General features: G+C 33.0%; 1 protein-coding gene across 1 annotated transcript; it reads right to left on the bottom strand.

The window, feature by feature from the left end:
* Positions 1–10,555: 10,555 nt before the first annotated feature.
* On the bottom strand, positions 10,556–12,989 carry LOC111700615 (uncharacterized; the record flags this gene model as incomplete). Its single annotated transcript, XM_023471587.1, is given in 1 exon segment — positions 10,556–12,989. A coding segment is annotated over 1 exon segment (2,015 nt), but the record flags the coding sequence as incomplete, so codon positions are not given.
* Positions 12,990–13,447: the final 458 nt, after the last annotated feature.

The raw sequence follows: 13,447 nt of genomic DNA, 5'->3' as shown, positions 1-13,447 counted from the left end.
CCTGTTTAGCATAGGCTCAACTTATATAATTCTTAAGGTTTCAGCGAATGGAATATAGAAAGAAATCTTTCGTCATATGCCAAACTAAGTATTTATCACAGATCAATATGAGAGATATGATCTATATATATATTTGTTATAATTTATTTGTACATTTGTTATACTGTACATATTGCATATCTATGACCAGTGAAATTATCCCAAAATATTCTAATGTTGATTAAGAAGATTCTTTGGTAATTATTTTTTGTTTTGTTTTCAACAATGAATTTATAGAAGCAAAGGTGGGAAAAGACGAAAAAATGTAAGTATTTTCTTACAATTATTTTTTTATTTTGAGTATAAACTTTTTGTTTGTTTTTATAGAACGAATATGATACGGTCTAGCTAATAATGTGGATAAAAAAGGAAAAAATTAGATTTTACGAAACCTGTGTTTGAAGACCTGACCTAGCTCTACATAAGACAATTGTCCGTTTTCATTATATTTTTTAAGAACATTATTTTAGGACTATTATTCTCCTAATAGTAATTTTAATCTGACTGACGAGTTGTATTTAAACCTCTAAAATAAAACGATGCAGTTATTTATATTTAAATATTTAAAAGGCGCTTTAAAATGCCAAATATCGAGCAAATTTGTATTTTTCCACTTAGCTGCTGAGTTTTCTTCTAAAGGGACTGTCTTAGAAATTTCAAGGGACCCTTTACTTAAAGAAGACATACTGGATTCACCATGATACCTTCGTAACCCCGTATCTGATAGAAAATGGGGAGGATAAAGAAGTATTTCTATGGCTTGAAAAAATTTGAATTAGTTTGTAAAAAGAAACATATTAGAGAGTAATTTAACCACACATCGGAGAGTTCACTGGAGAGAAACCATTCAAATGTGATAAAAGTTTTCTAAGAAGAACGTTCTTGCCAGACATCTTAACACTGGAGAGAAACCATTTAAATGAGGAGTGTGTGATGAATCATCATCTAACCACACACATGAGATCATAATTTGGAGAATAACCATTCAAATGGGGAGTGTGTGAAAAAAGGTTCTCAAGACAACACATTTTAATCCTACATCTGAGAGTTCATACTGGAGAGAAGCCTTTTAAATGTGGAGTGTGTGATAAGGATTTTGCTTATAGATCAACTTTTATATCACACATGAGAACTCACACTGACAAGAGCAAAGATCAAGATTCTGAGAAAAGTTTTGATGAAGAAGATCAAGATCAAGATAATAGCTCTGACAAGGGCAAAGATCAAGATCATATCAATAGTTCTTATGAGTCAGGCAAAGATCTACATGAGAAGATCCAAGATAAGAATAAACTGCAGGTTGAGACAGATTTTAATGTTAATCATGACGATGAGAACATTGAAAATATTGAAGAAGATATTGATGTTGATGAGAATGAAGAAGAACCATTACCTGAAGAATCTATCATTGTAGATGAGAACATTAATAATAATAAAGAGGATATTAATGTTGATGAGAATGGAGCAGAACAAGTACCTGTAGATCCCGAATCTATCATGATAGATGAGTCAGGAAGGAAATGGACAAGAATATTATATAATGTTTCAAGTCAGGAAGCAGAGGAGTATTTCAAGGATAAGCTTGAAATGTAGTTGGTTTACAACAGTACTGAAAATTCATCTTTTAAAGTAGAAATGTACCATAGTTTATTAACCTCTTTGTGCCAAAATTAGCTCATATTATTTAGAAATTTATTGAAACAAATTTTGTATTTTTATGGCCATTCTTTGAGGTCTTCTAATTTATTTTGAAAATTGGTGTTTCTAAACCATTTAAAACTTAAATCATTTACTTACTAAAAACCTTTAGATACTTGTTGTAAATATTGATTTATTAAAATCTAAGTTCCAATCTAGTTAGCTATTATTGCATAAGTTTGTGACTAACTGAAAATCATGGACAAGTGGAAAAGATATGAAAATCATTAAAATAACATATCTTTATTTTCAGAAAAAATGACGACTTGGAAATCAACATTTCAAATCCAAACTATTTCTGGAAAAAGGTGTGAAGCAGTCAAAGATTTTGAAATTAGCAAGAAATTAACGTTTTTCGTGTTCTAACATGATTAAACAAATTAACACTTTTATACAAAGACGACTTTCTCTCTCCGTGAAACGGGTTCCTAGATTCCAACTCTTCAATAAATCACGGAAATTTCTGCGGAAGTAGGGAAAACATATCAAACCGTCAAATGTTTAAAATAAGTTAAATATTTTGAAAATATACAATTTAAAAATAATTTTGAAAACAAATGACAGACATCTACAATTTACAATTTAATTTAATATTTAAAATTTTTTTGATCCATGACTATGACTATGACTATGTCTTTGAAAAGTAAGACTAAAGACCAATGAATAGCTAATCGACTATTTAGTTTACCCTGAAAGTACCCAAATAAGTGAACGGACCCTTTAATAACAAGCCCGGAGTGACTACAAAAAACCTACACTTCAAATTACCTAATGTCAAAACATCCATCTGTCTTAACACCTAAAAAAACCACCCAAAGAGGCGAAACACCTAAGTTTTCAAAACAACCATGTTTTTTTTCTTGAAATGAAATTTAGGTGTTTTGACACTTTGGGTGTTTTTTTTAGGTGTTCAGACAGCAGGGTGTTTTGTAGTCATTTAGAATTGAAAAAATTTAGGTTTTATTACATTTAAATGAAATTTAGGTGTTTTTATCCTGAAATGAAATTTTGGTGTTTTGTATCTTTGGGTGTTTTGAAAAAAGCTGTTCTAACACGTTGGTTGTTTTGAAATTTAGTCCTTTTAAAATATGGGTGGTTATAATAAAGTGTTTTGAATTTAGGTGTTATGTTTTTAGTTGTTTTGTTCCCACTTCGCAAAACCTGCATGTAAAAATAAAGAAAGATTATAATATACCATGATGGGTATTGGATATCATTAGATTTGCTGTAAATCAAATTGTTTTAAAGAAATTGAAATTAAATGTCCTCATTTTATTTTTCAAATATTCTCTAAAAATATCAATTTTTACTTTTTGTTTTCGTAGAGCGATATTCTATGAGCTATTATCACATTCACCATAAATAATTCTTAAACAGAACACAACGCTTCACACTTTGACCAAACAAACATAATCTATGATCACATTTATAAAATACTTATTCATTAATTAACATTTTAAACCAGTTTATATATTATCTAGGTTTATTGATTAATATCCCAGCAGCAGAAAATCTCTTCATGAAGATAAAAACAATATCATATCAAATTGAGTTGTATTGTATCAGTGTGTATAGATGTTACAAAATGAACAGAAACTCAAGAAAACAAGGTTCTAGTAGGGACCACACCTGTCTTATATGTGGAAAACAAAATTAGAGCAATTTTAATCTTGAAGTTCATATGAGATTTCACACTGGAGAGAAACCATTCAAATGTGATGTGTGTGATAAAAGGTTCTCTCAGAAGAACATTCTTGTCAGACATCTCAAAGTTCACACTGGATCATTAGATTTGCTGTAAATCAAATTGTTTTAAAGAAATTGAAATTAAATGTCCTCATTTTATTTTTCAAATATTCTCTAAAAATATCAATTTTTAATTTTTGTTTTCGTAGAGCGATATTATATGTAATAACTTAACAAACCAGTGGCCGAATTTAAAGAATTTGAGCTGCGGTTTAAATTTAAGCCGCGGTGGTTTAAATATAGTTGGTTCCACTTAAAATTGTATCAAATGTTTCAAAATTTAAGCCGGCGCTGAATTTAAACCGGGTTTTGGCGGATTTAAACCGCGGCTAAAATTCTTTAAATTCCATCTCTGCTTGTTTAAATTTTCTGGTTTGTCTAGTTCTATTTATGAATTGCTATTATTTATAATAGTTATGATTTGAATGTTGGCTTTTTTAGGGTTGTTTAATGATATCTCATTAGATGGAAGAAGATAACAAAAATCTCACTCAAAGTTTTTTGCTAGATTTCATGTAAAAATTATTAAGGACATGAAAATGCTTTTTGGTATGGTTCTACATCAAAAACTACCATGCCAATTTTAATTCATATTTTCCCTTGAAAGTTGAGGGCTTTATTCTGGAAAAAATATTTGTCTACAGGACCATTGCAGAGAGACTGCCTTTGGAGCTAGTGTTTCTCATCAAACTTGTCCAAAGTAAAAATTCAATCACCCAGCGTAAATTTAAAATTGATGAGTGAGAGGGTTTTTTAAGTCTCTATTTATAGTGCAAGTACGTTACTCAGTTAAACCGATTTTTTGGTAAAATTTATCTATGTTACTTTGTTAAAAGTTGATTCAACTTGTACTTACTTACAAGTTGATTGAGTAAGATTATTTTTTTACATTTTTCCTCGTTATGGTAATCATGAACATGGAGAATGGAGATCAAGTTTCTAAACGGGGATGTTTATGTCCCCAAGATTCTAGGGGGGTAATTACCCCATGGATTCTGGGGGAGGGGTATACACCACTGATCTCGTCTGACTCCAGGGAAGGTTTACGATGATCGAATTTTCAATCTATAACTTTGCTTGTCTGTCTGTCTGTTTTTATCCAACAAACGTCAAAACGGCTGAACCGACCAGGCCCAAATTTTTTTTGGACCTCACGGAACCCTAGGGAAGGTTTAAGGATTATTGAAATTTCAAATATTTGCAGAATTCGATTTTTGAAAATTTTGAAAGTCAACGAAATTTCTTTTTTTTAATTGGCAAAATATTTTTGTTTTACAATGTAATCAAAGAGAAAATGTTTACAATTGAAATAGAAGGCATAATAGAAGTAAATATCTATATTTATAGATATAAAACAGCTTGCATACAAAGTTATCAACAATTGAAAGGGGGTCTGTTGGATAAATTTGACATTCTTAATTCTTCAAAGGTTTGTGTTTGTGTGAGTCGGACACGCCAGTTTACAAATAGAACACAACTTCAAATTACGCCTGCGGTTCCTCTAAATGGTCTCTAGGTTTATAAAATAGCGTTTAACTATAGGGCTAAACAATGTTCTGTAAAGAAATGATAATTTTGAAAATTCACAGAAATTTCTGATAATAAATAGAAAGAACCTGTTCATTTTCAAATCGTTATCGAATGAAACAAATCATTCATGAACAAAAGTAAATGTCCTTTTGAAGACAACGCTAAGTGCAGTTGTTAAGTTCAATGGTTTTAATTGCACACAAAAATTACCCCTAATTAAAGCGATGTGATTTCATTCCTAATCAAATTTAATCACAATCAAGGTACTAATGCAAGGAAAGTTATTTCAGAGGTGTACGCATTTTTGTACTGTCTTTGGACGGAAAAGTAAAAACAAGACGGATGGCACAGCTTGACATGGAATCCATTTTCACAAAAATAATCTATGAAATATTCTGGTCATAAGAAACTATTATGTAAATTTTTAAAATCATCAAAATTAAATGCTTTTATCCTCCTCGGATACTAGACGAACACTGATGCATCTATTCTTGTTTACAAATTCCGCCCAAAACAAACAACAAAGAAAGATGATACAACTTTCTGTTGTGGCTTTAGTGTGGTTGTTTTCTGTTTAACTAATTTAGTCTTTGTTGTTGTTCTATAGTTGTTTGTTTTATATGCTAATTGTAATTTTTTTTTTAAATAAACATACATTGCCCCCTCCCCCACTAACTCAAAATTCGGAGTTTCGTATCTGTGTCGGTCAACCTATTCTCCTAACCCCTTCCCCCCCCCGTCCCCCAACCCTTAATTCAATGAACATTTCTTTCAGTTTTGACAATACCACCATTCTTAAAGGTTGACCTTAATTTTTACACTTTTCATTTTTTTTCATTCCACTTCAAAAAAAACCACCCTACCCTAATTTGCTTACTTTTTTATAAGTTTCTAGAAATTATTTGTTACATTATCTTTATTTTTAATTTGTAATAATTTTGGTCATTTTCTGTAGGACTGATGAGGATATAAAATATATCGAAATTAATTTCCAAACCCGAGTTTTTCTACCTGTGAGAGTGAAACCTTTTTTTGCCAGTTTGGACAATTTACAGGAGGGATTGACATATATAGCACGCTATGTTCAATTTTTATAACAGAAGTTTTTCAAGAAAATTTTTAATTTTTATTATTTTAATTATCTATTTTTTGTTGCTTATCTTATTTCTCTAAAATATCTATTTTCTATTTTGTACAATTGCTGACCTTTAAAGTTCGTATTGGAAACTTCACGAAAAGAAGTAACTTGAAAGAAACAACTTTGGAAACTTGAAATGTCTAATCTGGAAAATTTCAAAGATAAATTACTAATATACAGTATACAGTATACAGTATATAGCATACAGTATACAGTATACAGTTAGTACTAGTATAACCAGGAAATGACGGAAAAATTTGCGATCTCACTTTTTCTTTTTAATAGAAATTTTGAAATTTGTTCCTGTTAAATATTGGAAAAGGTGCTCTCTTACCATTCTTACAAAATTGCATAAAACAATTATTTACAAATGTACCAATAGTGGTATGTACACTGTACACAGCACAGGGTTACAAACTAAAACGGTCTGAAACTCTTATATTACATGTGTTCAAGGTTAATTTAAGTTTTCTGCCATGATTGATTATACCATTTTTATGGCATTTTCAATGATTGGGCAAAAAATATCACACATGTATTGTACACTGTGCAGTTGCCGTTGAACCCTTAATAGAAGTAAACAGGCAGTGTCAATTCCGTACAGTCGTCTCTGAAGTTTTATCCTTTATATAGTTAAAAAAAAAAAGACCAATACGACATTCATTTCATTTTTTTTTGTTATCCTAGAGTTTAAACAGTTAATCATCGCTTTTCGATATAAAATTCAATATTACAGAAACTTTATCATGTAAAATACAAAGGTAATTCAGATTGTCCATTAAATTCGTGTGATGATTTCAGTAAAGGGAGTGACCGACAAGGCAATGACTGGTAGTTGAACTGAGAATATAGTATTGTGGAGACATTTTTTACGATTAATTTGAGACATATAAAACGTTAATGGTGTATAATTACTGAGTTTGAGCACAAAGTCGACGTTCAAAATCATCCATTTGGGTGGTTACGTTTTGAGAATGGATCTTTTTTAAATTTTTAAATAACGACGACGAAAAAGGTAACAAAAATGTTACAGTTAACTAAGTAGATGTTTAGGAACATATTTCTCAATATAAAGGAATTGAGTTTTTGCCACAAACTCAAATCTTCTGATCCCAATATCTTTGGAACCTGATTGTGCAAACCTTTGATATTTCAAACTTGGATTATTTTATCTATAAGTATTAATAGTTTGAAATATCTAAGCTCTACGACATTGGGTTACAAAGATAAAGAGATTAGAAAATCAGAGTTTGTGGCAGAAACTCAACTCCTTTGTCCATAAATCAATGTTAGAATCAACTTTTTTTTCACCATTATATTGAATTTCTTATTCTTTTCGAACTTGTTCGCAGACCTCTTCAAATTACTCATATGCCGTCTTTTCGATCTAGACTACAGTTAACGACTAATGTTTGTATAAGAAATTGTCTAGTCTTCATAAGTTTAAGTTTAGCACAAATATAGATGTTTCCAAATCAAAAACAATACGTATAGTTTTCAGTAAACCTGTCATGAACACTGATAATATTTGCCCGATTTTTTAAATAAATTATTTTCATCCTGTCTAAAGATGTTTATAGCTGTAAAGGTGTTAAATTTATTTCTAAAATACATTCTCTTAATCAAGAATTTCATTATGCTAATACATCCACACAGTTAAGATTGTATGATATATAATTGTGATTTCTATGGCTCTAATGTTCAAAAACTCCCGAATTCATGGAACATTGCTATTCGCATTTTATTTGTTTTACCAAGAGAATCCCATAGATATTTCATTGAGCCCATTTCTATGTTTATCATTTTAGAATAGTTTTATGCACTCGTTTTGTACAATTTGTTTATCAGTTATCAGTTTATCAAATTGTCATAAGCTATGTATTCGACCTTTAGTAGGTCTAAATAAACATGATTATTTAAGAACTGTTTAATGTAAAAATCTTGAATTTATTGCACAAGATTGTAATGATCATTTAAGAACTGTTTTATGTAAAAATCTTGAATTTATTGCACAAGATTGTAATGATCATTTAAGAACTGTTTTATGTAAAAATCTTGAATTTATTGCACAAGATTGTAATGATCATTTAAGAACTGTTTTATGTAAAAATCTTGAATCTATTGCACAAGATTGTAATGATCATTTAAGAACTGTTTTATGTAAAAATCTTGAATCTATTGCACAAGATTGTAATGTACAATCTAGATCTCTAAACAAATGTTGTGTGAAATAGAAATAATATACAATCAGATTCCTTTAGACTAAGAATGAAAATTACTCATTTTTCATGAATTACTCAAAGTTAAAGATTTTAATTTTGTTGATATTGAGATCAAAACCATGATTAACTTTTTATGTTCTGACTGGAAACTTTATTTATACATCTTTATTCTTGTTTTGTTTTATCATAATATTGTACCATTTAACCTTTGTGTACGAAATAAATCTATAATAATAATAAATAAATAAATTATTTTTCCTGTATTCCCTGTATACATGATAAAAAATTAGACAGAAGACGACATCTCCAGAACTGTGTTCCTATTTCTGAGTTGGAAACTTTTGTGTGGAATATCCTGAATCTTAATCTCGATATCCATTGTTGGCTCTTTTAAATCTGATGATCATTGCTTGATCCTTTTATCTTTGACCAAGACGGAATATCGAAGAGAATCTAAACTTGATCCCGAGATTCACAACACCAAAGATCTGACTTGTACATCCTGTACATCCTGTACATCCTGTACATCCTGTACATCCTGTACATCCTATACATCCTGTAAATCCTATACATCCTGTACATCCTATACATCCTGTACGTGTACATCCTATACATCCTGTCCTGTACGTCATGTACATCCTGTACTTCATACTAAACATCCTAAACATCCTATACATCCTGTACATCCTATACATCCTGTACATCCTATACATCCTGTACGTCCTGTACATCCTATACATCCTGTCCTGTACGTCATGTACATCCTGTACTTCATACTAAACATCCTAAACATCCTGTACATCCTATACATCCTATACATCCTGTACATCCTATACATCCTGTACATCATGTACATCCTATACATCCTGTACATCCTGTACATCCTATACATCCTGTACATCCTATACATCCTGTACATCCTATACATCCTGTACATCCTATACATCCTGTACATCCTGTCCTGTACGTCCTTTACTTCCTGTACATCCTAAACATCCTGTACATCCTAAACATCCTGTACATCCTATACATCCTGTACATCCTATACATCCTGTACGTCACCTGATTTTTGTATTTTTATGAACATTTCCTTTTGCTGTACACACTTTACATGATGCTTAAAAAAGTTTAGGCTACAAGCACTTGTTAAGATAAAAATGTTATTTATAAATCTAGTTTTATTATGTTAAGTCTTGAAACCACCAATTGAAAATTTGAAATGATAATAGTGATGTGCCTCTAGGTCCAGGTGCCTTGGTCGTTCATTAATTATATTTACTTTTAGGACCAAAATTATGTATAGTTTAAGAAAAGAAAATGTAGATATTCTAAAATGTTTATTCTAAATATTTATTTTCTTGCACTACGTCGAATGTTAACCCTGGCAGAAATTATTTGCAAAAAAAAGACCAAAAACGATCCAACATATTTTCTTTTCTTTGGTTGAAGATATTGCTGAGCAAACTTGAACATAATACAATTTTGAAAGCTTTGAAATTTTATTAAATGTTTTCTGAAAACAATCCGAAACGATTAACAACGCTAAAGAATTGCTTTTTAACGTGTGCTAAAAAATTCAAACGTCGAAATTAAAAAATTCACTGATTTCAACGAAAAATATATATTTTTTTGTACATTTCTTATTTGAACTTTGCATCTTGGGGTCATACTCCTACTCTTCTTATTCCAAAGTTTTATGTGTCCCAGTTTTACATGGTCAACAAAAGTGTAACTGTAATTATAATACTATTCTATCTTTGTATCTCAAATTAATTGAAATTCTAACATTTAGTCGCTGGATAATCAATAAAGTATTTTTAAACTTAATTATAATTTATTGAATGAAAACTTACAAGGATGTATAATTAAATATATCAAATATAAACAAGAACAGTACAATACAATTGCTAGGTGTTTTCCACAAGTACATGGTGTACACTGTACATAACTGCAGCAGTTTCCAGTCTAGTATGTACAACTTTAATTGTAAATGTTAATTACCAAAATTTTAAGCAATTTAAGAACTTTTTTTATTATTTTCTACAATTTTAAATCGACTATAAGCAGCATGTATACTGTACACTGTATAGATCTGTCCAAACCATGTACAGAGTGCAAATACTGTACAACACACTGAGTAATTTTTTTTTTCAAAATTAAATAACAACTATAGTTAGAAAACTCGGGTCTAGGCAAAATTTATTTCTTTTATCACATTTGTAATATTAGACGGACTAGGCACTTTCAGAATACATAAGAATATGCATGTAATTGTATTGACTATATGTACTGAACTAGAAGAACTATTGCACCAACCAAAACAATGAAGGGGGGGGGGGGTAAAAACATGTTGAAGAAGAAATTAAATAGATTTAAACCATGTTTGAGTATGATTCAATTATTTAGGCCGTGTTGCACTTTTTGTCTGGTCGGAAATAATTTTAACATCTATTGAACAGGAATAAAATTTTCACCTAAAATATACTGAGAAATTTTCACTAATGAGATTTCTATCCGCAGCGTCTGGCAAGTATTGAGTAAGCTGACTAACTGAGCAATGGGTTTATCTAGGACGGATTTGAAAATATATAGGTGTAAGGTTTAACTGATAGCGTCTAGAGGTTCTGCTGGAGTACCGGGACCTGAAAGACTATCTTGGATTGATCGGGTTTCAGACAACGCGTCCTGAATACTCTCTATAGGTTCAGGTTTCAGGTTAGCGATTAGAACTTGCGCGATTGAGTTTGCATCGAGTTGGGATACGAGGGAGGCTTGCTGCATGGACGGAAGATCGTCGTCTAACACCGGGATTGACTCGATCGGAATCGGGGGTTGGCGGAGACCTGCCATTTTAGTTTCTCTTGATATGAGATTGTTTTGAAGGAAATTTTGAATCTCAGCTCTGGTCTTGAACCCGAACCCTTGGGGTGAGTAGTATGTTATATCCGGAGACAACGAACCCTGTTTTTGTCGTCTGAGAACCCACCAGGAGGCGGGGAGAGTATTAAGACGATAAACTTCCTCCTGACAAACCTCCTCCTGGTTATACGTCTCATCTGCCAGCAGGGCGTTGAGTAGCTCCGCCTGTATCTCCGGACTGTGCTCCTCCAGGTTCTCAATGACTAGTTGGTTCTTGTTCTGGTTCTGCTCCATGAGAGAGAGGAGCTTGCTGTTTCCAGACCCGGAGAGGGTTGTGTAAAGGATATTAGTTTGAGCAAGGGATGCACCAGGAAGGTGCTGAGAGAGGGTGGTGGAGAGACTATTGTTGTTACTGAGACTGATGGAGGTGAGGGAGGAGGAATCTACTAGACGGGTTATATGAGGCAGAGATGAGTTACGAGAGGTTTTAACGAGTAAAGAGTCACAGTTTAGATATGAGGATTCAAGTTTTTGCTCCAGGGTGGGAACACTGTTTACAGTATGAAGAATATCTTGGACTGTACTCGTGTCATCGTCATCAGATCTCTGGGCCAGGTTCAGGGCTGACATCATCTCTCCATCACTTCCAACCTGGAATTTTTCTTTTGTATTATTGTTCCGTCTTTCTTGACTGGAACCAGCATGCATTGGTTCATCCTTACCTCCGGCATAGAGCGCTGAATCGCTGTCTTGTTCCCTATCCTCATCCTGGCTGTCGGGGTTGGAGTATTTCCGTCTCATAGCGGTCCGTTTTGAAGGATTACCGTTTGTGACGTACATGTCGTCTTCATCGTCTTCCATGAGTTCTTCTCCTTCAGAGTCTTCTCCTCCAATTTTCTTCCTGTATCCAGGGGATACTCCGGAGAGTCTTTCCTGCAATCCCTTGCTCATCTTTGGACTCCCGCGTTTTCTTCGTCGTCCTCCACCTGGTGGATTTCTATAGAAATTTTTAGATTGAATGCCGTGAGTAGTTTCATGACGCTGTAAGTGCGCCTTTTGCCTAAATGTCTGATCGCATAATGTGCACGCAAATGGTCGAATATCTTCATGCATGCGCATGTGCACAACAAGATTGTAGGACTTGGAGAAGGTCTTCCCGCACACTTGCCCGTTCTCAAACACCCAGTTGCAGGTCTTACTGCTAGGGATAACAGTTCCTGCCACGGTCTTCGTCGAGTAGCTCATCTTGAGGGAGGAGTTCTTACATCTATTCTCCGACTTTGGGGAGGGTGGATCCAGGTATAGTGTGGAGCTGAGATCCGACAGAGAATCCACCGATTTGATTGTTGTGAGATGATTGTATCCGTTCAGACTAGAGACGGGGAGATGGTGAAGGATCTGCTCTCCGTTTTCTCCCTGGAGCACAACCACGTTCTTCAACCGTTTAGTGTCGAGTATCTGGTGTGAGGTGGTCATTATCCTCTTCACTCCCTTACTGGAGTTATTGACTAGATTGAGAGGAGTTTCTGGGGAGCTGATGGTGTAGTCTAGAGGAGATACACATCCAGTATCCTCCTCCTTCATATTCTCCAACATACTAGCGATAGAATCTCCGCCCTCCTGTTTGACCTCCTGGAAAACCAGCTTACTGACCTCAGGTAGCTCCTGGACTACAGAGAGCTGACCGGCCAGCTTGGTTGTATCTATTGTCTGTATTGTGTGCTGAGAGGAGGGGAGATTACTCGTCCTCAACTGAAATAAAAATATTTTGTTAGTTTTTAGGATAAGAATTTACAATTTTTCATTATGTTCCCATTCTTTATTGCAANCTACTTTAGTCCTTCCTACTGATTTGAAAATGCATATATGTTGAATATTGACCGGGATTTGGAACTTGACGGGACAGAATATCGGAAACAGATGAGATAATTCCAAACAGGATGTAAATAGATGTTATGAATTTTATTAAACAAGGGGAGGTAACCTTTCTCCCCTCCTTCCCCCCCCCTAATTGATATTGTTTGATGGGTGCACCTGATCTATATTTTGAAAATAAAAATTCATATTACACTGTACAGTGATTCTCTTAAAAAATGAGAAACTGTTTTCCTAGTTTTGTTGAATATTCTTTTTTTTTAATATGATTTAAAACCAACTAAGGTACAGTTCAGGGGGTACCCTATGCCCTGGCACTTGAAATAGGTTTTTATTTTCT

Source organism: Eurytemora carolleeae, unplaced genomic scaffold, assembly GCF_000591075.1.
Source record: "Eurytemora carolleeae unplaced genomic scaffold, Eaff_2.0 scaffold252, whole genome shotgun sequence".
NCBI classification, from domain to species: Eukaryota; Metazoa; Arthropoda; class Copepoda; order Calanoida; family Temoridae; genus Eurytemora; species Eurytemora carolleeae.
The sequence above is the reverse complement of the archived record's forward strand: the minus strand, read 5'-3'. Positions and strand labels throughout refer to the sequence as shown.